The following is a 27,180-nucleotide window of genomic DNA, read 5'->3' as shown; positions in this document are numbered from 1 at the left end:
AAATTCGAACATAAAATTCGAATATTGGTTCGATTATAGAACGATTGTAAACGTTCCAGAAACGTTGAAAATAGTTCATTTGACTTGACGTGAACAGGAGACGTTCAGAAATAGAATCGGGACCAGGTCTCTAATTAGTCTAGAAACGGGGGACCTAATTCTTGCATTCTGTGAAAACGAGTAAGATTGGCTATAATGTAATTATCTTAATCTTCACTATCGTTACTTTTTAAAAACCCGGTGAAGTGGGTCCTTGCAGCTAGATTCTAGATTACTTAGAAACAGTCTTTTATATATAAAAACAGCTATATTACATACAAATGTACGAACAAATAAAAACCCAGCGAAGCGGGTCCTTGCAGCTAGTTGTTAATAATTATAAAAATAGAAAGAATCAGTAGTTATAAAATATAGCAAATAAATATCAATAGTTATTCTTATATGTATTTTAAAAATTATTTTAAGTTAAATTATTTAAAAGATAAACAAAATAATAGGTTTTATTATCTGTTTTTTAGATTATTAGTTCCATTTGTGAATTTGTAGAAGGTTGCACAACTGAAATTCATTCTGGATGGAGACCTTTATTTGGTGCTTTGAGAGCTGTCCGTATACCGGGAGGAGTGAACTGTACACCAACAATAGAAGTAGAAAAAGAACAAGCAAGACATCTCAGAGTTGTACTTGATGTGTTTGAAGCTTTTCTAAGAACTAATAATGTTCTTGTGTTTGCATATGCTGCAGTAGATTGTTTATTATGTTTGTTAAAACATGTCAGAGGGCCAGGTATTTATGAGTTTATTATATTATGTAAAGTTATTATACTAGAAAATACTTATGGTCAGGAAAAATTCTATTTACCTGGTTTATATCAATTATATTTAAACACATATGATGGCTTATACTTAAGGAACTTAAATTTTGAGAATTTGGAGACTTAATAAGTGAACATATGAATTTTAAGATAAAGTAAAATGCAATATGAATAACTTCCAAGATTTTAAATTTATTTCTATACACACCAGTTTTAAAGTTGTAGTTTTGTCATCAGGACACTCCAAATTAAGGTTACACCATTTGAATTTTCTTACAAGGGAAGGTCATTACACATTTCAGTGATGTTTGTATGGATAGGCCTTTGTATGAATCTTTATTGAGCGAAGGGACAAAGTGTGCTTCTCGATGTTTTCAAGAAAATTGAAGTTAAAAAGTTTTTAGTGATTTACAAGTAAGCTTTGCAGAACCTATCATCAAAGACCGCTCGGTTTGATAGGAGCAGGCCTTAATCATATTTATAAGATCATTGGTTTGTGACATGATGAATGCATTTTTTTGAAATCAATGCAATTTTGCATAAAATAATTGTAAATTACACTATGAACATTTTAATAGCAAATAAATAGCTCAATAGCTATTACTATTAAAAATGTTCATTTTCTTTCTTTAAATATTCATTTTCAGAATTGACCATTAAAAAGAAATTTAAACTTTGTTTTTTAAAACTCAAATAATTAATTATTTTATAGCTTATGATTTTGTAACTTTAATTTATGTGTACTGTCTGCTTGTTTTATTAGCAATAAAAAGGGAATAAAAGTATGACATAAACAATAAGAAACCAAAGAAGTGACATTGAAAGATGATTGCTTACTGCTGTCACATGTAACGGTTCAGAGTGATATTGGAAGTTAGTTATAACTAATAATTTTTTCAATTTAAATAAGTTGCTTAAAATATGAAAATGTTCATGAAATTCTTACATTCCTAAGTGTAAAATACTTTAAATTTATTTTTAACAGACAGCAATTCCAAACACAAATTTTGAAAGAAAGAAAATGCTCATTTTTAATAGAAAATAAATAGCTACTGTATAAATCCATATAATTTACAATTATTTTATGTAAAACACATTGATTTGGGAAAAGCTCATTTATCGAGGTGTGATCAAGCAATCTCACAAATATGAGTAAGGCATTCTCTTGCCAAACTATATCTTCAATAATAGATTTTGAAAAACTTAGTCATAAGGCACTCAGAATTTTTAAATTCAATTTTCTTGAAAATGTTTGAGAAGCACACTTTGTCCCTTTGCTCAATGAAGGTTCATGCCAAATCTTATCCGCACAATCAATATTACTGAAATCTGTAATGACCACATCGTTACCTTCCATCTAAATTTGTTTCTAGATGTTTAACTTTCATGTTATCTCTCTGTTCATCATATTGTTATTAGGTCCTTATCTATAGCCATTATGTTGTTCTCAATCTATATTAGTAAAATATTTAATATGATCTTATTCATTCTATCTTTAGAAGAACTTCGTTGGAATTTTCAGATAATATAATTGAAAATATACTCATACTGCTTGAAGGGGTTATAATCTTGAAAGTTATATGTACTTACAAATAACATTCAATTCATTGGTTTGATATTATTTAAATAAAATTAAAATATCTCATTTATTTTTTGAAAAATTAAAGCAAGATTATCTTGTTTTATATTAGTTTGAGAAAAAGCTTACAAAGTGAAATGATGCTTCAAGGAATATAAAACTAGTAAAAAATCCAGGACAAGTACATAATTAAAAGTTCTGTATAATGGAAGAAACACTAAAAAAAAATAAAATAAAATAGAATCTTCATATCTTGTTCTTTTTCTTATACTTTCAGAACACAGCAGAGGTCAACTTCATTGTATTCTGAATATGTAAGAGAAATGACAAGATATGAAGATGCTATTTTATTTTTTTAGAGTATTTCTTCTATTATACAAAAAATTTTAGTTGAATGTAAAGTCGTTTTTATTGAAGTGACAAATTATAGTATTTAAAATAACTTTTAATTAATTAATTATTTATGATTAATGAAAATATACATTTTTTTCTTTTAGCCGAGTTAGAAGATAATAATAACGAGGAAATGACTATTGTTGAAAATGTCGATAACAGTGTTATTCCTCTCGATTTATGTCTTGCTGCATTAAAATACCTGGAACGTTGTTCTGCAATTCTTGCATCTACTTTCAAAATGCCTGCTTGCCCTGTATTTAATTCAGCAAATAGGTATTAATATTAAAAAAAAATTTTTATTTCAAATGTTTACATATATTATGAGCATATCTTAGAATATCTAATAAATATTAGTTACAATTAAGAACAAATAATTTATATTATTATTATTATTGTACTTTCTAGAATACAACTTAATAAAGAACCTCAGTGTGTTGATCCTGTTATACCTAATAAAGAAATAATATATTTTAAAGAAGAAGATAATAACAACACAGAATCAGATATTGATGATAACTGTAATAATGTAAGTAAAATAATATTTTTAATAAAAATTTTTGACATTTATTAGTGCAAATAAATAGTCAGTTTAAAATTATATTTAAAAACTGTAATAGTGGAAAACTTATTTCACACACTGTTTTTACTTTTTAAACAATATTTTATAATTTTATTTGAAATAAATATTTATTTTTAAAATAAATAATTTATTATTAAATATTAATTACTACTATTGTTATAAAATTTTAAATGCTTAATATCTTATATGTTTTAAGTTGTTAACATTAATATTTTCTATGAACAAGAGAATTTTTTTGAATAAAGTTGTGTTATATATGTTATTTATTTTTCATATAGTAACTAAATCTTATTTGTTTAATTTTAAAAATTAATAAATATCTATGAAACAAAACTCAGTTTTTATTAATAATTAATTGAAATTTTTCAAATTGTTATTCAGATTGGTCTTCCAGATATTTTGAATGAAGTGATGCCAAATGAACTGGATCATCCAACAGGCATATTAAGGGTTTGGTTTCTTCTTCTAGAAGGTTTGGCTGGTGCTGTGGCAACCTGTCCTAAAAAGTATCAACCACACACTATGGAAATGTTATTTTCTATGCTTCATAATTTAAAAGAAGTTCCAGGTTTCTATTAGTAAAAATTTTGTTTTAGATATATATCTAAATACATTTTAATCAAATTTTATAAATGTTAATTACATGAATAATCTAGCATCTGAAATCAATATTTTACAGACTAGATAATATATAAAGATTTTATCTTATATTTTAGATCAGTGTTTATGAAATTTAAAATTATGTATGTGTGAGTTTTAATTGAAATTTTAAAAAAATCTTTTAATTGAAAAACCAAATGAACTTATAATGATAAGGTTGAATTACTTGAATTTTCAAAAAAATTTATAATTATAGATTCTAGATTTTTAAAATACTGTATAGAATTATCAAGTAATATTTTTAAAACCTTTTTTATGTGTTTTTGATAAGCTTTAGTTTTATTATTTTATAATAATAAAACTAAAGCTTATAATAATAATAATAATAATTTTTCACACAGATTCAAAATGGTTATATTTAATAAAAAGATTTCAAATATTATTTTGTTCTTATGAATATAATTAGATATATTATAAATGTATTAAAATACAGTGTATGAAATAATAATATATGTATTTAAATATTGTCAGGTCCACAGTTTGGAATCTATTGTGTAAACCATCTTTTGTTGCCAATGATTCAAGGATGGTTGCGTCGAACTACTCGTATTTGCCAAGGATGGGATAATTTTGCTAATTTTAAACAATGCTGTGGATTGTCAACAGATCTAGTAGTTGATTATGTGACTTTATTGGCAGGTATTATAAAATTAATAAGTTATATGTAACAAATAACATTCAATTCATTGGTTTGATATTATTTAAATAAAATTAAAATATCTCATTTATTTTTTGAAAAATTAAAGCAAGATTATCTTGTTTTANTAATTTAACTAAAGCTTATAATAATAATAATAATAATTTTTCACACAGATTCAAAATGGTTATATTTAATAAAAAGATTTCAAATATTATTTTGTTCTTATGAATATAATTAGATATATTATAAATGTATTAAAATACAGTGTATGAAATAATAATATATGTATTTAAATATTGTCAGGTCCACAGTTTGGAATCTATTGTGTAAACCATCTTTTGTTGCCAATGATTCAAGGATGGTTGCGTCGAACTACTCGTATTTGCCAAGGATGGGATAATTTTGCTAATTTTAAACAATGCTGTGGATTGTCAACAGATCTAGTAGTTGATTATGTGACTTTATTGGCAGGTATTATAAAATTAATAAGTTATATGTAATGATTTAATAAATTACAGTATATAAAAAGAATTTTGAATCTATAATAATTCTAATTTCAGAAAATGAAGACATATCAAAAACAAAAGGAATAAATTTAATGCTGTATCAATTGTTGTTAGTTTTGACAGAATGCATTTCACAACCAATAGAAACAATTTCACGTTTAGGCTGTGCTTGTATTAGGTAAAATTTAGAAACTTCATAATTATTTTAAGTAAACAGTTATTTTACTATATTAATATTATTAATTTGTACACTAAGATAACTTTTATAAGATTATTATCATTAATTACTATAATTTTTAGGAAAAACATCTGAATACAAAATTGAAAACTATAAAATGCTTTTATGTAACAAAAATTTGCATATATAGTTTAAATAAGTTATATAAATATGAAAGTCATTCAGAAAGTAAAGAACACATTTTTACATACAACAATTGCATAGATGGCTTACCATCTTCATTTAATATCAAATTCTTTTGTGTTGACTCAATGCACACCAAGTTTTAAGTTATGTATGTTCATAGTTTTATTTTGTTGAAATGAATCAGAAAATCAAAAGTGCAAAGTTCAAAGTGTAATTCGGTTTTTAATGCAAAAAAGTTTGTCATATAGAAATTCATAGAAGAGTGTATGATAATGTCATAAATGAAGCAATTGTTAGAAAATAGTGCTTAATGTTTAACAGCGGATGTTTGTGACAAAGAGTGTTCTAGACATTCCTCTCTTGTGACTCATTAACTGAAGCAAAAAATTTGGCTAGGAAGTTTTTAAGCACTCCAACATACAATTTTGACCCAACCCCCGTGATTTTTCACTTGTTTTCTAAAATGAGAGATTTCTGGATTGCAGTCATTTTGAAAGCAATGAGGAGGTGAGAGTAGTTGTCACTAACTGGCTAAAACTGGTGGCTAATGTCTGTGACAAATAAATCCGAAAATTACTGGCATGCTATGATAAATGCTGCTTGATGGTAACAATATGGAAGAATAAGTACAAATCTTCTATTGAATAAATTTTTTTATCATAATCAAGTGTTTTCTTTTTTAATTTCTGAATGACACTTCTATTTAATTATTTGAAAATGTTGAAAAGTTTTTATATTTTTAGTCTTTCAACATTATTCTCATTCAAAATACAATAAACTAACATTGAAAATTCAATAAATACAATTTCTGAAATACACAAATCACATGTTCACTTACAATATTTTTAAGAAAGATGTAACTAAAAAAAACTAGATTTGAATCAAAATTTTATAATATAAAATTAGTTTACACATTCTAAGTATACATTAATTACAATTTTAAGTTTACACATTAAAAGTAATTACACATTCTTTTTGTATTATTAAAGTAATATTTAAGTTCAGAGTAATTTTAAACACAAGTTTAAATAATATCTAGATTGTGAAGAGAAGTAAAGTTGTCATTGAAATAACATTGAACACTGACTTTTCATTTATTAAGTTTTGTTAATGATGATGATTTTACTTTTCTTCTTATGAATCAATTTTAATGTTGACAATTATATAAGTTTATAAAAATAGGAACACTGAAAAACACTGAAACTAAATAAAAAGAAAATCTGATAATCCAAATCATTTACTCAATGAGAAAACTAAAAAAATTTTTTTTACAAAATTAAGTGAACTATTCAAATTTAATAAAGCAGCTTATATACTTCACATATCATTCACTCAAATATTTAATGTGCTTATACACCTATCATAGCTGATATCCTAAGCAAGATAACATAAATCAGTTAAGTCTAAGAGTTTTAATATATTTGTAAAAAAATAAATTGTCAATATTTTAAAACAAATTTTTTCTAAGTAATTTTAAAATATTTTTTGAACTAAATTTATTATTTTAATAGATTATTTAGATAATGATGCTACTTTAGTTAATAACCTTATAATATAATATATACACATTAAATCATGTTAATCAGTTAATTAAAATTAACTTAACTTCAGTTTTACTTTGTGCATTGATGTGATTGGCAGTTTTCTTTTCTGTAATTGGTTTGTATTATCATGATGATATTTTTAATTTTCTATCAGACAAAATTTAAAAAAAAATGTGAATTAATTAGAATAGAATTATTTAATGCACTCTATCAGTATAATGTTTTATTTATGTGGACTACTGAGTTACTCTTATATAATTCAGTAATTCAGTAGTCCTCATAAATAAAATGACAACTTAAGAATCCCAGAAATTAACTTTTGTAAATAGTTTTATCTACTTTTATGATTTTCTCAATCAATATTATTTTTAATATTTATGATTATTTATTAAATTAAATATTTGCAATATATAAAGCAATTTATAAAATAATAAAAAAAAACCAGGTTAAAATTCCTCCTCAATACTGTTACAGAATGAAAAAAATCTAGCAACAAGTTGCTTAACTTCCCCAGCAACATTTAAAACTGTGTGTGTTGTCATCTGTTATGATATTTTATTTAAAAATTATTTTGTATAATTAATTATTATATAAAATGGCTATTAATTTTGAGGTTAGGGATGAATTTTATAAAAGTTTAGTTTTAGAGTTTTATAAATGCTAATAATCAATAAAATCTTCATTGGGTCTGACCCTACTCGAGATATGACACAACCCCACATTTATCTCCCTACTCCCTCAACCTTTAACCACCAAAATTTAATTGCATAAATGCCCAATACACAAACCTCCCTGCAGAATTTCAGAAATTTTTGACTAAAAGTATGAGCATTATTAAACGTCAAAGTGAGTGAATAAGATTATGCCTCTCCATACAAACATCCATACATACAAAAAAAAAACCCATACTTTTTTGCATTTCTCAACATTTCAAGATCCCTTGAGTTCAAAAATGTAAAAATCTTGATCAATTTCTATACTTTCTCTCTGTTATATATAACTGAGCTGGGAAAGTAGAAAGTAGCTTTTGTATAAATTTACATAAAAACTAAGTTATCAGAGATAACAAATATTGGCTTGGCATAATTAAAATTACTTCACATTTTATAACAAATATTATATTTGAGTAAAAATTTATAATATAAAGGTAGATTATTTTTAAGATAAACTCAAAATAAGACATTAATAAATGATACATTTATAACAATTGAAACAAACTCTAACAAAAGGAAACTAACTTAGTATTGACATGGAAGATTTTAGGTATTTAATTATAGTTTATTCCTTTTTTGATTTCTTTAACTATACAGGAAATCCTCATTTTATTTTATTTCATTATTTTTTAAGTGGCCCAAAAAGTATTAAGTTGTCCAAATGTAGTAGCCCAGAGCCCTACATAAATCTCAATCTGCTACTTGAAGCTCAATCTTGCAATCCTGAAAATCAGCCATATTTTATAAGAGAAAAAAAGGGGTAGTCCATATGTAAGGTGACACCCAAAAATGTGTTATTATAAAAGCAAAATCATATTGACCAGATTAGAGTTGTTCCTTAGTCTATCGTTCTCTTATAGCATGGAGGCACTTCGATCTAAATGAATGTGTTAATTTATGCATATCACAGTTTGGACAGAATTTCCACTTTAAATTTCGAAGTGGCCTTATTTTGAACTAACCAAATTCCTTACATGTAAATCTCTATATCCCCCAGCCAGGACAAAAAGTACAGTTATGAACTAATGGGATTTCAAACTATCTGAGTTCGAATTAATGAGGATATCCTGTATGATTTCTATATTGATAACAAATAATGACTTTGGGGGCAAGAACATGTTAACTCAGTTTTCATTGTTGAACATTCTTGAATTTCTACAAACATGAGCAGATGTAACTTCCAGACTTTTCATAGATTGGTCTTTAATATCATTAATTAAAATCACCTGTGATTTGTCCTAAAATACAGAGCAAATTTGGAATTTTGGGATGATTTTTCCAGAAACTTGAAAAAATCAGTTAACATGTTCTTGCCCCAAAATCTTCAAATATTATTATTAATGTTCATTAATAAATAAATATATCTAGTGTATATTAATCTTTTTTTGTGTATTAATTATATCATTATTTGTATAATTCTTATTACTTAAAAGAAAAAATGTTACTATCTCTGCTAATGTTAATGTTTATATTGGAATTTAAATATGGCAGAACTTAGAAATTATAAAATAAATTCCAAATATATTACTTATTGATAAAGATATGATACATATCTATAAACAAAATCATGAAATTAGTCAAAGACATCAGAAAATTAATGTATATGTGAACTAAAGTATAAACCATGTGAATTTTTAGTTATAATTGATACCTTAACACTTCATAATTGCATTAATTACATGGAATTTGATAATGTAATGGCTATCATTATGTCCATTGTCATTATAATGACTCTCATTTTCAAATTTTTTTTTATGTCATCTAGTGAAATGCTACTCATTTAAATGGGAAGAATCTTATTTAGATAATTAGAATTAATTCCACACTGCAATATGATTTCCATGTTGATAATGAGCATTGTCGTTAATCGATGTTCAGACTAATCAGAATACATTAGTCATTACAAATTAATTAAAATTAATTTAATTAATTTTAATGAATCTCATTAGTAATTGCAATTAAAGAATGGGTAACACATATATTAATATTAACAAATATTAATTAAATTTTTCATCTTTTCTTCTAAGAAAAATGATTTAAATCCTCAAAAAAGTTAAGAAAAAAATTTTTCTTAATTGTATTTTGCTTATTAACTATTAATATGAATAATCTTTATTCCATTTAAGGCATCATTTTGACATTGTTTTAATTTCTGTATCATCATTTTTCGGAGACAATTTATGATAATAAACTTAATTTAATTTACTTTTGCTGAAAATTCTTTATTAAATTTAAAAATAGGAACTAAAAAATGTAAAGGAACTTCTTTTAAGTTTGCTAAATAGTAGACTTTTTCATGTTTATTCAATAATCTGGATTTATTCTTTTTATTAGCAGTCAGTTTTAAGTTTCCAAGTCCACTGACTCCATGGAGAATCAAAGAAAATTACAGAAACTCTGTATAAAGTATAGGAGTAACACCACATAAATTATTTAGATTTTGTTTAAATGTTCAAGCAAATGTCTGTGATTCTGAAGACGGAACTTTCCGAAAACATTTTTATCCATTAATAAATTTCCAATCCTATATTTTATTTAGCATTGCTGTAATTTACTTAAAACAGTATCTTTCCTGCATTTAAATTTTATTTTAATTCACTTCATTAAAATAAAATTAATTTTATTTTGAATACATCAATAATTTGATGTTTCTCTTCCAATTATAGCTAAAAATTAACTAAAAATTGACTGGAGAGTTACAAAGATATTTGAACTTTAAATATAGATGGAGCTTGGAATTTTCTTTTCCTGAATAACAGTATTTTAGTCTAAGATATAGTCAGTTCTGTAATATATATATTATATATATATATATATAATTTTTTTCTATGGAATATAAAGTGATGTCAGTAGTATTGTCTGTATCTCCATATATAAAAGGACTAGCAGATGAGCCCGTGTTACTTGGGCAAAAAATAACAGTAGGCTTATAATATAATAGTAGGCTTCTGAGCCTACAGTTATATATTTGGTTTATATTTACAAATGTTATCTTACATAAGGGTTTATCACACCGAGTGACCAATCTAACACATTTTAGAAATTCTTTAAATTGTGTACAGTACAGGAATAAAGAATTTTTGGTCGACAACTACTCATTAATACTGGGGCCGTATTTTGATCACTTATCTCTCGTCTCTTCTTTCACAGACGAATGACGTCAAAACAAGAGACGAAATTCGTCTCTCAGAGACAGTGGAGATTCTGGTCGTTCGTAACGATCTCGTCTTTGTTGTTGACGTCACGATTCTATTGTGTCTGCTATTAATATTTGAAAAGTGATCCGTGTTAGTTAGGTGGGGATGGCCTTTCTAACCTTACTAATGTAAAGAAAACCTGGAAAACTTCACGTGGCCAGCCCCGTTGGCCGTGCCTGAACCCACGACTAACTAACTACCAGTGTACGGTGGTTTTATCCACTCAGCTACTGGAGGGCGATGATTATAATTAAGAAAGTACCATTCAGAAGTGAAAAAACCCGAGTCGTTAGACATGGAAAATTAAATACTTACAGGCTATTCATAGGCTTAAACACTTTCTATTCCATGCAGGCAAGTGCTACATGCTACCGCTCTCAGTGCGTCTATTTCGTGCTATATCATTGCCGCAGGAATTAAGCGAATGTAATATAAATTTTTGAAAATTATATCGATTTTTGTAAGAATTATATTTTGTTAACTTTTTACCAATAGATGGCGCTACGTGTAACTCAGAAAATCGAATATAGGTAGAAATTAATTGATTTATAGAAATCAAATCGATATTTTGGGAGTGGTATGTACGACATTATCTAAGTTAGAAGTTTTTGAACGTAACTGCCGATTTTCGTAGCAATTGGTCGAACAACCTAGGAGTGTATAGCGAACAAACATCCAAAACATTCTCATTTATATTTATATATATATATATTAGTGAAATTAGCTGTTTTACTTTATCAATCAGATTATACACTAAATCAACAAATACAGCTGAGGGTATATTTTCTTCTTAAACTTAATTCTTTAAGAATCAAATTTTGGAGATGGTTATTTTAGTAGTAATAATACTGTTATTTTATTTAAATAAATAAGCTGGCAACGATGTTTCTAGACTTTCCCGACGTTCTTTGTTTTCATCTCTAATAATTGCTACCATTAACTTTGTGTCCTCAGATTGATTCTGGGGATATTAAGGTGGTGGTGTCATCTTCCGAAACAGTGGTCTGATTTTCTGTAAACATTCTCCCCCCAATACCACAAACCTCCCTGCAGAATTTCAGAAATTTTTGACAAAAGGAACGGGAGTTACTAAGCTTCAAAGTGAGCGAACAAAATCGTGCTCTTCAAACACACAAACATACATAATACAGGAAAAAACCCGAATTTTATTTTGCATTTCTCAACGTTTTAAGGTCCCCCGGGTTCAAAAATGTGAAAATCTGGGGGGGTTATTTTTCGACTGAGGAATTTATAGTTAATATCTTAAAAGGGAATATTTGAGTATAATATTAACACAGCTGCTGTATAAGCATTTAAATAAAGAAAATGACTACTGCTGATATATTTATTTATATTTCTTATTGAAAAAGCAAATAATTTAATTACTTTCAATTTAAAATAAAAAAATAAATGATTAAATAAATACATTATTTATAAACCTGTAGACGTCATTTTTTTCTTTTAAAATTTGTTTCATGTGTAAATTAATTAGATTTCTATAAAGATTATTCTTCCAAACTAATCTCGATAAAGAAGGATTTTTAAGAAATAAGAAATTTCTAATTTGGATAAAAGCCGCAAATATAAAAACAAAAAACATGAATTAAATTTCTCTGAAAAAGGGAGAATTTTTAACCCGAAATTTTAGGAGTTCTATGATTGGTATTTTGCGATTGTTTAAATGCATTTAATTATTATTTTTTATCCTAATTTGTCTATACTAATGTATAAAGCCAAAATGTTTGTGTCTATTTTTGCTTGAGGTAAACTGGGAATCGAAAGGCCGATTTTTGTACGTAGGTCTGTAGTATTTTTATCTGTTCGTTTGTTTAGTTAACTTATGGCAACGCAACACGGGCGATCTGCTTAGGGGGAATGCCTTCCGGGAGGTCTTTTTAAGGGTAACTGGCGTTACAGACGTGGAGAAAACCCGGAAAACTCCACGTGGCCAGTCCGTCCTGGCGATGCGCGAACCTACGACCGAACTCCCAGTGTTCAGGGAACAGAACCGCTTGACCACTGGTGGGCCTTTTTCTGTTCGTTGTTTTAGTGTTTTAATCCTACTGTACCGTTATTTAAAAATAAGAAATAAGAATATACGTTATCAGATCTACCTATATAAATTGAGTACTTTCAGTTACTTTTCGGGTGTACGCATGTGCCAGTGAGCCTTATCTAAATATATAAAATTAGTTGTCCTGACTGACTGACTGACAGTGATTGACTGATTCATCATCGCCCAGAGCAAACCGCTGAACCTAAAGAGGTGAAATTTTCTACACAGGGTACGTCATAAAAACGCACACTAAGAAGGGATTTTTCGAAATTCCCCCGCAGGGGAGAGGGAAAGGATTAAGGCTTAACCGGAAGAACAGCTTCTACTGTACTATTTTAGATGCGATTTTTTGTTTTCAACTACGTTTAGTTTTCATTGAGTACTTAGGTGTATTAAATTGATAACATTTCAGACATTGTTATAAATATTTTTATATATTTCGATTTTTTAACGAAATGTTCGAACTGTTTTAAATTCGAATTTGTTATTGCATATTAATCCGATTATAGAACGATTGTAAACGTTCCAGAAAATTGATCAAATTGAAAATAGTTCATTTGATTCTCAGCAATTCTCATCATTCTCAGCGGTAGGTGTTATATAACAATTACTATGGTTGTTGAAATACTGAATATAAATGGGATTTGCTTGCAAATTCCGCGCGTGCGAAGTCGCGGGTAACAGCTAGTCGATGATAAAATGCCTAAAATAAGTCGCAGTTGTCACGAACTAATTCATATTCGTGTCGAGGGACCGTTGGAAAGTTTATTACTTTCCGAAATGACTTACACGTAAGCTACCTTAAAACTCCGGACCCTTTACTCCTTCCTACCGATTTCATCTTCCCTACAAACTCCCAAACCCGTAGATCAATCTGGACCGAATTGCGCATAGTTAGTCTCTACAATCCTCCAAAAAATATACGCTACTTAAAACTCAGACCCTCACTCTTTCTCCCGATTTCGCCCCTCTACAAATTGCCAAACCCTTTGATTTGCACCAAATTTTGCTTAGTTACCCCGCGTTTTTTTATGCGGCGAGAGTGTAGCGAAATGACGTCACGAGCAGTATTGGCCAATTAGAAACCAGTTTCAGTGTGTTCGCTGTAAAGCGCTTCTCGAGCGCTGCATAAAAAAACGCGAGGTTACCCTCTGCCACCCTGCGGGAGACATACACTACCCTGTAACGAGATTTTGGACGGTCGGATGACCGAGCGAGCAGTCAAGATGTCAGCCTACCGCTCTGGGGACCCGGGATCGAATCCGGACCAGTCAAATACTCCCCAGGAATTTTTCGGGATGTGGTCCGTCCGGATATGTCGGGCCCCGTCCCTCACTTCCCGGCGCCCCATTGTGGGCCTGGCCGAACTCATAATGGGCTTGCAAAAAGAGGCCGTCTTAGTGCCCACATGGCGGAAAGAGTTAAATAAATAAATAAATAAAAAACCCTACAACGAAGACAACTCGACCTCCTCCCTGAGTTCCCGGGTATTCTTTGCTAGTTATATATATGTTACCGCTAAAGCTCGAAAGTCGTTAATGTGTACATTGCCTAGCTAATCTGCAGATTAACTAGAGTGATCCGTTAAAGTTGCTAAAATTGTTCTATTTTTCAAATTACCTAGGTAATGTTCAGATTATCTAGGTAATCCGCAAATTACCTACTAGGCACTCGGTAAAGTGAAAATAAGATCTTTGCTGGAACAACAGCAACGTTTCTGTACGCTTGAATTAACATAATGTTCTATATTTAATTTTCGATATTTAAAGAATCAAGTTAATACAATCAATCAACAAATTAGTTAATAGAATCAATCATCAATCAAGTAAAAACCTGTAATACAAAAAATCAAACGGTTTAAAATATTATTACAATTAGGAAAATGGGGGAATATATGGATTACCACCTATGGAATTTCGGAACTTTCAGTATATATCTGAACTGAGGGGACCGAGACGAGTTCAATGATACCCTACTTTTGGACCAGAGACGAAAAATAATAAAGTTGTTATATTTTTTCTGGTGATCGCATGATATAATTGTGCAGTTAATGTTACTTATGGTGAGTAAAATGGCGGCTCGTCTCTGATTCCTGTAAAGAGAAGAAAGGAAACAGTGGGGATGCACGTTCTAACTTAACCTAACTTATTCTAATAATTTGGTTGGTAATAATTATGGTAATTTATTAGACTAGGTTAGGTTAGGTTAGAACGTGCGTCCCCACTGTTTCCTTTCTTCTCTTTGCTGGAATCAGAGACGAACCGCCATTTTACTCACCATAGGTAATATTATCCAATTGTGCTTACTTACTAGTGCAGTCTAAAGATTGGTGACACTGAATTTCATAGCAATTGGTTTTTGCGACAAGCACACCTATTTGTGGTACATTTATTTGTGGCAAAGATCTTATTTTCACTTTACCGAGTGCCTAGTAGGTAATGTGCGGATTACCTAGATACTCCGCACATTATATAGGTAATTTGAGAAATGGAACAATTTTCACAACTTTAACCGATCACTCTAGTTAATCTGCAGATTAGCTAGGTAATGTACACATTAACGACTTTCGAGCTTTAACGGTAACATATATATAAATGAACGTGTGTGTCCCTATATTTCACTTTTCCGCAAAAACTACACATCGCACATGAATGCTGTTTGTATGCGGTGGTAGCCCCAAGTCTCCATTCGTGCACTATGGTGGTTGCGTCTCGATAGCTATAAGCGTGCGGGAGATATGGGGCTGAAAGTGGTTGAAAGTGGTTTTTTATTTCGAATGTTATGTTCGAATTGGCTCGATTATAGAACGATTGTAAACGTTCCAGAAAATTGATCAAATTGAAAATAGTTCGTTTGACTGGACGTAAAAATTCTCTAATTAGTCTGGAAACGGGAGACCTAATTCTTGCATTCTGTGAAAACGGGTAAGATCGGATATAATGTAATTATCTTAATCTTCACTATCGTTACTTTTTGCCCACAAATAAAAACCCAGCGAAGCGGGTCCTTGCAGCTAGATTCTAGATTACTTAGAAAAACAGTCTTTTATATATAAAAAACAAAAATTATATTACATACAAATGTACGAACAAATAAAAACCCAGCGAAGCGGGTCCTTGCAGCTAGTTTATAAATATTTAATCGATTAATTGTTTGATCGGTTGGAAACTGTTCCTACTTGACCAAAAGTTCGTTTTGGAGTGTCTAAGTTAATTCATCCACTTAGAATTTGCAGTGAAAACGCATTGCAAAGGGTAGGGTTTCTCCAAGGGATCCCTGCTGTTTTAACCCGGGAAATTCTTCTTATCCCGGGAAACCAGCAAATTTCTTAAAAATTCACTGTTTTCTTATTTTGTGTTAAAGTTGAGGAAATTTTGCTATTAGAAAGTATAACTAACTGATAAACTGTCGGAATACATTTGTATTTATTAATTTTATGCTTGCTTATTAGATTTTAAAATTTTTTTCTTATTATGGCATGTCGCAGATTGTCAATAATCAATATGTAGCCTATTTGTGACAGGACTCTGAAAACTTTTTACTTATCAGAACGGTACCCCAAGAGGGAATTAAACTTTCTAATATTGCGCCTAATATCAGAAGAATTTGTAATACAAAGTCACAAAAACATCGAAGACTTTTACTGTACCTAGTATATAACAGAAGGAAAGTGTAGCCATCGGCCAAAAAATGACCCCGAAGATTTTTACATTTTTGGACTTGGGACCTCGAAACATCCATAAATGCCAAAAAGAAATCGGAGGTTTTCTGTATGTGTGTGTGAGGGACACAATTTTGTCCATTCACTTTTGCCTTTTGTCGGAAATTTGTGAAATTTTGCAGGGAGGTTAGTGCGTTAGGGGCATTGGTGCTATTAAATTTTGGCGGTTAAAGGTCGATGGGGTAGGGAGATAGAAGAGTCATAATGAAGATCTTTACTCGTTTTTTTTTTTTTTATAAAATCGTCCGTACTCTCAGAATTAATCATTTTGCCATTTTATAATAACCAATAATATGAAAAGTTAAAATAAAATCTCGTAACAGATGGCACTACATACAATTTTAACTTTTTTTTTTTTCGCCGGGAACTCAACTTTTTGCGGGTTTACGCAACTCGTTGTTATAATTAATGGTGATTACAAATTAAAATTTGACTTATTAAATAATGTATAATTCTCTATTCCGGTAGATCCTATTCGTGATATATTCTTCCCTTGATACAGTAAATATTTTAATTCCAGTCAGTTAAATTTTAGGTGAACTTTTCTGATGTATAGAATCATTATCAAACATTGTAAAAGGAAATCAGAGTTATTTCCTTTATTGAATTCATATTAGTGTGGATTTAATATAGGCCCTATTTAAGTATAGATCTTCACGGTTTTCGTGAGGCATGGTAATATTTAGATCGACAATTTGAAAAAATTGCAGCCAAATTAACTATAAATTCCCACCTTCGTCCGTCTGTCCATCTGGCCTAACTCATCTATCTAACCTAGTTATTCACAGGGTGTTATTTGATGATGATTGCGGCTTACAGCCGATGGAAGAGAAATATTTTGAGATTTGTTAGGTGTAATAGATTAAGAAGCGTTTCTGTTTTTATACTGTTACTACCGAATGTATCTACTGCCGTTTATATATTATATACACTTACTCGTTTAATTACGCTTCTATGCTCATGTGCACAGCTTTACAACTTCCTGGTTATCTCAGAAGTTGCATCACTGCACATGTTTTTCAATTTCAGGAAGAGTAAATTCCATTACAGAAAAGGTAAATTGATTTCTCAGAAAATGTAAGTCGGGATTCCAGAATAAGTAAATTTGTTTTCGGATAAATTTAAGTTAACGTCAATTTTAATTAAGAATGACAGCTTTCTGAACGGTAATTGGTTGGCTCACGGTTCGAATTTCGATTGAGTCGTGCAATTATCAGATAAAAAATTAACTGTAGCGTGCATTTATACGTAGAAATTTCATACGAATTTTGAATGGGGTAAACGGAAGTCGAGGGGTTATTTTGGGGGTCGATGGAAAAATCACATGATTATTGTACTTTTTCGAAAATTTCGATAATTTTTAAATTGAAATGACAACCGTGTGGGAAATTCGTTAATTACTCGATATATTACGCAAAATCTTGGAAAATAACATAATTTTAATGGAGTCGATTAAAAGTGTTTTCTATATGGAAGGGTCAATGCTAGGAAAAGGTTGAGAACCCCTGGTTTATTTAATGTTTTTATATTTGAATTGTATGTAAACTATTTGTTTCTTCGTCTGTCATCAATTTTGTTCGTTATATACGAGTCAATCCCTCAATGGGCTCTGTCCTAATTATTCATTAAAAATCGCCGGATTCGATCGTACCCAAAACTTGAGTGACATTAATAATTTCATAATAAGCCACCGTTGTGGCCAAACGTGTTAGAATTTATATAGAACGATGCTGTGTATTGTACTGTACTGTACATAAAGATCAATTTATTAAATAAACGAGCGATTATTTATTGTGACGATGTCACAATACCGGGCTGCAATTTTTCGTGACAATGCTCTCAATTTTAGTTTTGTCTTGCCCCGTACGTCATACTTTTCCTGTTAACACCGGAGTCGTGTCGGTTATTAACTCCGTTCGGGAGAGAACTTTTGAATTGAAATAACGTGACTTCCGGTTTGCATCGGAAGTTCGTATATAGTTAATCGGGGCCTCTCGCCCTAAGGTTTTCATATCTGGTCTTGGATTTCACCTAACTCCGTTCTCGAAATTAAGGAAGGACAGACAAACAGATGAACGCCTGTGGGAATTTATAAGTCTACAATTTTTTAAATTGCGGCTTAATAACCATTCTTTTAGTATCACAAACAAGTAATAACTGCAGTCATTCTAAGTAAAATCGGTGGTTGTCGTAGGGTTGAAGATGAAAAAAAAAATGGAGGTCCACCTGTAGCCGAGTGGGTAGAACCACCGAACATTGTTAGTCCATGTGATTCCTATTCCAACTTGCGAGGTAGGAGTAGGACTCGTGAAGCTTTCTACGGAAAACTGGGCCCAAATTGGTGGTAGGACTCTTAAGAAGGGCTTCGTTTCCTTAGAACGTCCTCTCAGGAGGCATCATCCTTGGCAGATGGTCTTGTATGAGACAGTATGTAAGAATTCAACAAATTTACGAACGTTTAGGATATAAACATCGCAGAAATTCGGAAAAACTAGAAGATTATAGCTACTTTCTTTCGTGTAAAACAAGTATATGAATTTAACTGGAATGTAACTCAAATTACAGACCTACACGTTCCTCCTGTTCGTCTGTCCTTCTTTAATTAATGTTAATAAACCAAATAAAATTAACTCAAATTTTAATATACGTGATAATGGTGATTAATTATCAAGTTTTTCTAGATAATTATTCATTAAAATGAATCATTTCAATAGATTAATTAGATTTTTAAATTGTAATTTTATTAAGTAGATTTCAGTTTTACAAGTTTCGATGTAACAATAAAACTCCTTAATTATTTATATGATGATATCATTTAATGATGACGTACTTCAGTTGTGGAGAACATCATCAACATCTAGTATATTCTGGATAAGTGCACTTTTACATGCTCCTGACGTGGAAAGTACTGTAGTTACGTGAAGTACTGTAGCCAGAACGTTAGGATTCACCCTGTTAGTGCCACACGCACGATTCTTGCCATACCCACAAAGAAAAAAGTTCAAAGATGACCAAGAAATGGTGCAGTAGCGGCCCTTTCAAGCCTTTGGAGTATTCTTCAGCACATTTTATTCACTAAAACTAGGGAAGTTCGAGTTTGAAGTATTCACTTTATATACACAAATATATGATGAAAAATTGAAGAATAGTTTAGTAGAAATTGTAAAATTAATGTTTTATTTGTCTTTTGTATGCGTTTTTTAAGATTTATAAATTTATGGTATTGTAAGTAATAAATAAATATATATATTTCACATTTAATTCTTTAAGTTAACGTTAACGCTATCTTCATTGGTTGCAATCTTGTCAATAATCTAACATCACATAAATCATTGTGACGTTTGAGGAAGAAATTAAATCGGAAGGGAAAAACGAAAAGAGGAAAAAAAAAGTTTAATTAATATATAAAAAAATGAGTACAGAAAAACATTTAAAGAATATGCAAATAATCTAATGTTTTAGCAACATTTAAATATTAAGATTAAATAATGATTTTTGACTTTTTATCTCGAATTGACTCGCCTCTTTTTGTTTTTTTAAGTTAAGTCCGGCGTGCTTCATTTAAAAGTCCAATTTTTCTATCTTCTTCACTTATCTTTGGCATTTGCATGGGCAAAGTAACCATCCAATTCTGTGGTAGTGGTGAATTATTAATGTGACAGGATGGTAATGGGATAGTAGACTTGACGTTTTTGTCAAGTCATTAAATACTTATCTCAAGAAGTTGTTATCACAATGTGGTGTTCATCACTTTGATTGTCTCCAATTGTCTCCCCCATCCTAGGACCTCTGCCATGTTTCTTCTCCCATTTTTTTTTCTTTGTGGCATTTCACACCAGTTGTATCTTTTATCANTGTAAAGTTGTAATTATTTTAATTATTTTTATTTCCAAACGGATTTTAACCAGTTCTATAGTAAGGTAACATTCCAATAGACAATATGCAAAGCTTTTTTTTCAGTTTACAGCAGTATTTATTGCACAAAATTTAAGTAAAGCTTAACATGCCGATCTTGCCCCGATCTCCCCTATATTTTTCCCCTCTTGAATTGTAGTATATTAAAGGTGGTAATTTTGTTACAATGATTTTCAAATTGAATCGTTTGACAAAAGTTACACAATAAAAACGAGTTTAAAAGAAATTTTCTTTATAATTAATCATATTTCTTTACTTTTTGGACTTTGAATTTCACTATATACGATTCTGGAATGGTGTAATCCACTAATTGACATAAATTTAATATATTAAAACAGTACTTAAGATTTTTTACAAGAATATAAGTTTTTGTCGCTTTATACAGTAGAATATCTGAGAAGTAAACATATTCAGTAACATAAAATAACCTCTATAATTAAGTCATATATAGTTTTGGTTTTATTACGAACAAATTTCGTGAAAAATAATGTTTTTCCGAGATATGACCTACAATAAAGCAAAAAAAAAAAAAATGTCAAATTTCCACATTTTTCGTAATTTTTATTTCCACACCATTGTATATATATGAAGTTTCTTCCTTGTAAGTCTTTAATTATTGGTGTAGCATTGCAAGGGGGAATTTTATTGTTGTTTAGCCTTGTATGCCTGGAAACACAATGTTTAAAATGTTGAATTACAATGAATAAAATGCTTAAAGTGCATGAGAAACGAACACTGTAACAACAAAATATTAATTTTCTTTACTAGAAATAAAACAACACGTTGCAAATTAGGGAAAAGATTCTTGAAACATACTGTAGGAACACTTTATCCTCTCTGCAATGCCGCCATTATCGAGTATAACCTCATAGGCTTGGCTCTGTTATGATGCTGTTAAGTTATTATGTATACAACACGGAAAGTTTTAAACGCATTTTACTGGCGAATATTTGAGAGTTACATGGAATGACTCTACTGTGAATTACTGGAAAGGCCTAATCGGAGGGGACCATCTCTGTTGGTCTTTTTTATAGTTTATCTACGAAATTTAATATAATGTATGGAGTGTTAATACGAATTTAAAACGTGACGTTATTTTGTTTCAGGTCTTTCTCTTAGATTGTCAAAGAGTAGAAAATTGTGAAGAGAAGAAAGAAGAAGAAAGATCTTATATATTTTTGTTGCTTCCTCCTAATGTTAATTCAACGTTAAATGAAGAAATGAATATCATAAGGTAAAATAATTTCTCAGCTTTATTAAAATTTCGAAATTTACAAACGATTTTATAACTTTTCTTTGTATAAGAAGTTTTAGACTTGCTGTACAATTGTTATAGCGTTTAGAAAACACGAATTAAACAATTAGGACGATAGTCGACACTTAAACAGATAAAATCAATATTAATTTAGCATTAAAACAAACAATTATATCAAAAGGATCATTATTACTTTCAGAATTTCTTAAAAGTTTTACTAATCAAATAATTTAATCAGAAAAATTCTCTAAAACTTACAGAATCGATAAGTAATTTAAATGATAAAATAATAATTTATTTGTCAATTAAATTAGTTATTGATTTCTGTAATCTATGAGATTTTTCTGATTAAACTGCTAATAAAACGTAAACTTTTTGCTGAATGATTGAGCGATTAGAGATGCTACTTCTGTGCATCAAAATCTCATTAAAATATTCGTTGAATATTAGAAAATTTTCTCGGGTGTTTTTCGTTTGATTAACTATTAGAATAGTTATAATTTCGGGGTAAATTAGACTCTGATTTCCTGTACTAATTTGGCATTTATTTTAATGATCAGCCGAGCAGGAACGTGGGTAATGTAACCGAAAAAACGATTTTATTTCTAAAATATTTGCACACTTTATGGTCATTTAATTAAAGAAGAAGAGTTTGAAGTAAAATGAAGAGTTTACAATGAGTCTAATGAGCTCTCTTCTTTAATTATTAATCCACTAGAAAATTAGGCATAAAAATATATATGTATGCAGGGGCTAGCAGAGCCATTTGATCCGCGCACAGAGGGACCCCAGAATTAAGTTTATCTTTACACATTTTTACTTTACCGACTCTGTTATTTACATAACAGAGGGAAAGTATGACGATCGGTTAAAAAAATAACCTCGGGAGTCCTTGAAACGTCAAGAAATGCAAAAAAATTTCGGAGCTTTTTCTGTATGTATGAATGTTTGTGTGGGGGGGAGATTTTGTTCACCCTCTTTAAAGCTTAATAACTCCCATGCTTTTTGTCGAACATTTCTGAAGTTTTGCGTGGAGGTTGGCGTGTTAGGAGGATTAATGCTATTAAATTTTGGTGGTTAAAGGTCGAGGTTGGGGAGATAAAGGGGGAGCGTGTCGTATCTCCAGTAGGGTCGGACTTAATGGCGATTTTACTCGTTATTAACATTTACAATTTTTTTTTTTTATAAAACTTGTCCCTACTCTCAAAATTAAGCTTTTTGCCATTTTATAATATAGTAGCCCTCATTATATCGCGCTTGTCGGGAGATAAAGAAAAAATGCGATATATCCGAGTATTAAAAATTCTGGGTTTTTACTGAACAGATTATACATACTATGGAAACTCAATCCTCTATTCTTTCATCAGCAAGTGTTTCCGATATAAAATAAGCTTAGTTTTTAATACTTAATTTTATTCGTGATTATATCGTATTAATTAACGTTTACGTAAACATCGATACCACCAACGCCCATTCAGCATTATTGTTTCTTTAACAATGACATTTAAAGACAAATACTGTCCATATAAAAACAAAATATCGGTTGCGATTTTATTATACAATACTATATTTCATAATAAATATTAAAAATTCGTATAATTTATATTCTTCAAAANCTCTCTCTAATTAGTCTTTAAAAACATTAATTATTTTTTCACTTATAGCTTCGGTAATTGTCTGTTTAAATGACATAAAGAAATAATAATTTTTTTTAATTAGAGCTTTATATAATTTTTTAATAAATAATTTAATGTTAATTATATTTTAATTATTCACTAATTAAATGCAAGATGATGAATTTATTAATGAATATTTATTTACTTAAGAATATTTCTTACTAATTACTTTATAATTTTTTTTTCTGTTGTTATAATTTAATTCTTTTTTCTCATGAGTAAATTCATACGTTACATTAATTACACCGTAACATTCATTGCCAGGCAGTTAAATGAATATTTACTATGTTATCTAAGACCCTATACGTTTAAATAACGAAAATATTTTAGGAAATCATCCAGTATCTATCGGATAATTACTGAATGTATAATTCTTGTCAAGCATAAGAAGTAAATAAGCTTGATGATGAAAGAATTTAAGCTGGTTAATCAAAGCATAAGATTTTAATGACAAAAACAATTTCTTTTTTTAATTCGGAGTCACTATAAATTGTTTACTTCTGAATATTTCTAATTTAAAATTTTATTTTCAAATTTATCGTTAGACATTTTTCAGATTGTCCCTCTGCCAACTCTTAATGAATGTTATCATTTAAGTGGTGGGGATGATTCAAACTGGGCATATATTAATTAAGTGAGGTTGCATGATTCACGTGTCATGCGTTAATGACACGAAACACAACAAGATAAATGTCACAATTATTATTCGACACCAGAAAAAAAAATGTCTGTATATGTCATGCATAGATATAATAATGGTAAAATTGTAAATGGTAGGCTGAGAATTTGAAGTTGCTGCGTTATTGTGTTTTATTTTTAATTTTTTTCGAGGAAATTGTTATAATTCGCGTTACGAATATAAAAATTTAACAAGTAATTCAAATTATTTTACTGTTATCTAATTAGTATGCAGCCAAAGTGAAGTCAAGTTGTTAAATTATTAGTTTAGAGAAAATTTGGTCGCGTACAAAATACTTAATTGGTTAAAATTGCAATTAGAATCTTATGCTATTGAAGTTTCCATGGGATAATTGTGTTTTATTTCGAAGTTTTTAGAACGAAAAAATTTCCCATCGATTAGAGTTTGTTTTTGTATTAATAAAATAGCTTCGATTTTAAATGAAAGTTAATGATAAAATTAATCTTTTAAAAAATACTGTAGAATGTACAAGCAACGTTCCTTAATTTATAAGATTTCTTAATAATTGAATTAGTTAAAAAATACTTATTAAATGTATAAAAATTATGAAACATTGTAAGCAATAATTCATCATTTTGTTTTAACACTGTTGGACCCAACAGTGTTAAAGTTTAGTGGCGGATCTACGTAAGGGCTAATAGGGCTTGAGCCCAGGACCCCACCTTTTAGAGGAACCCGAGGCACAACGCAAAGTGTGTAATTATTAACTAAGCGATAGAACATATGAGTATAAAACAATATTAATTTAAAAATTTCTTGTAGCTCTCTTAGTGCTCACAGGACAGAAAGAATCGGTGAAAATTTTTATTGTTAAAGTTAAAATGTATTTTAGAAAATTCTCTTATTGGTCATGTTTTTCGAGATTGAGTGAGAGGAATGGTAGGGTGACCTCACCCATACTATGTACCTGTACAGTAAATCATTACATTTACACACACACACGACACATTGGTTAAATTCTACATTTGTGTTATGTTTGTAGAATTTCGGAGTGGAACCACTCCCTAAAACGTCATTAAAATGCATTGTCCTCAAAGTTTCAGCCTTCTATCTTAATTAGAAGTGGATGATATTTGAGGACGATGCAAAGCAAGTTAAATAAAAGCGTTTAAAAATAATTGTAATGAGGCCACTGGCTATTAAATAACTTTTCTATATTTTCGATAGATTTATATACAGATATGTACGGCCTAAAATGTGCAAATCATAGAACACTTCTTGTTGAAATCTATTTTATGATGGACTATGGGGAATTTTTTAAAGAAGTTAGTATGATCTCGTTTGGCTAAACTACTTATAGTGCTTGGAAATAAACTACAAAGACATAAAAATATTTTTTTATTAATTAAATATTTAAAAATATTTTTTTTATTTTAAAAAGTTNTCGACTTTACAGAGAAACTTTGGCTTTTTAGAAGTAATTATTAGAAGTAACTGTTATATGATTTGCGAATTATAATTGAAGTTATTTGCCTAGTAATAAATATAATTTTTTATTGCTTCTAGGCACATTATCATCAGTTGTGGGCCAACATTTACGAAAGAATTATGGAGGACTGCCTGCGTCTGTCTACAACGAGCATTTTCGGTGAGTTTACACGCCGTACGCCAGTTAATGGTGTGTTTTCATACAGATTCGGAGAATTTCTACGGTGACATTGGCCAAGTCAAAGTGGCAGTTAGAAGAGATTGCACCCTGCAAGAATACGAGAGACTTCAGGAATTGGCACAGCAGGTATTATGTTAATTTTTTACTCTACATACTTAAACATTAAATGTTGCACATCCCTTCAAGATACTTTCCTAATTCATATGATAACATATTACCAAACACAGTATAGTTTCGAATTTAAGTCTCTCTCACTTGTATAAATTAATTTTTAGGAAAAATTTGATGATAAGGTCATTCTCCATTATAGGCCTTAAAAGTCCTGCTTGATGCCCAAGAAGAAGAGTAAAAACTAAAAGAAGCGCGCAGAACATTCACATCTAGTTATCATGGTATCGAAAATGGTCGTATTTACAATATGTAAAGGAACAATATCAAATTATAGACATAAAAATTGCATGTTTTTATTGTTTATTATGACCAGAAAATTAATGGAATAACACAATTTAAGTTTTAAATTATCATTCAACAAAAGTAATCACGTGAGTAACTTAGACGAGTGACGAAATTCTATACTTAATGTTAACATTTCTTTAAATTAATGTGCAGATGTGTTAATTTAAACGTTAATTTTGCTGCTCAATTGCTAATTATAAAGACTTTTTAAAAAAAAAATTATTATTATTTACTATGAAATCGATAAATTTCCACATAAAAAATAATCATCAACTAAATTCAAATGAAAATTAGGATTCTTGAGCCAATTATAATAAAAAATAGGGAATAACAGTTTCTACAGCTTAGAATAAGACAGACTTTATACAGAAAAACCGTAAATGGGAGCCGGTAGTATTTCTTAAAGTTTTTCTGCGATAGAGAGCTATGAAGATAATCAATCAGGTGGGATAGAAGAGCCAGCAGAGCTATTTGGATCAGACTCCGGATACGGATGGGCCAACAAAATTTGGTATTTCATATATTTAAAAATATCATACGAAAGTGATATAAATTAAAATTTCTATTGATAAGTGGCGAAATTTTTTTAAATTTTATTCATTTTACATATATAGGGGAGATCGGGGCAACTTCGGCATGCGGGGCAAGTTTGTCAAGCGCTTTTTTTAAAAAACAAATTAAAAGGAGACTTTGGTTATAGGTTAGGCAGTTGAGTTTTATTGGTGGCTTGTTGAGTGTAGTGTTTTTATTGTTCTCCAACAAGCGTAGTTGAATTATCAAGCAAATTTTCATTTTCGTT

At 29.6% G+C, this 27,180-nt stretch overlaps 1 protein-coding gene across 1 annotated transcript in view; it reads left to right on the top strand.

Annotated features, from left to right (window-relative positions):
* Positions 1 to 27,180, top strand: part of LOC111624797 (brefeldin A-inhibited guanine nucleotide-exchange protein 3-like) — a 109,218-nt gene that overhangs the window by 74,210 nt on the left and 7,828 nt on the right. Inside the window, exons 21-27 of the mRNA XM_023367748.1 lie at positions 519 to 786; positions 2,891 to 3,062; positions 3,195 to 3,315; positions 3,751 to 3,937; positions 4,501 to 4,668; positions 5,230 to 5,353; positions 25,823 to 26,051. Of these exons, the coding sequence (XP_023223516.1) occupies positions 519 to 786; positions 2,891 to 3,062; positions 3,195 to 3,315; positions 3,751 to 3,937; positions 4,501 to 4,668; positions 5,230 to 5,353; positions 25,823 to 26,051 (1,269 nt within the window). The remainder of the gene's footprint in view (positions 1 to 518; positions 787 to 2,890; positions 3,063 to 3,194; positions 3,316 to 3,750; positions 3,938 to 4,500; positions 4,669 to 5,229; positions 5,354 to 25,822; positions 26,052 to 27,180) is intronic.

This window comes from Centruroides sculpturatus, unplaced genomic scaffold, assembly GCF_000671375.1.
Source record: "Centruroides sculpturatus isolate CEXI.00-Female unplaced genomic scaffold, Cexi_2.0 scaffold330, whole genome shotgun sequence".
Taxonomy (NCBI): Eukaryota; Metazoa; Arthropoda; class Arachnida; order Scorpiones; family Buthidae; genus Centruroides; species Centruroides sculpturatus.
Note: the sequence above shows the minus strand (reverse complement) of the source record. Positions and strands in the feature narration are given on the sequence as shown.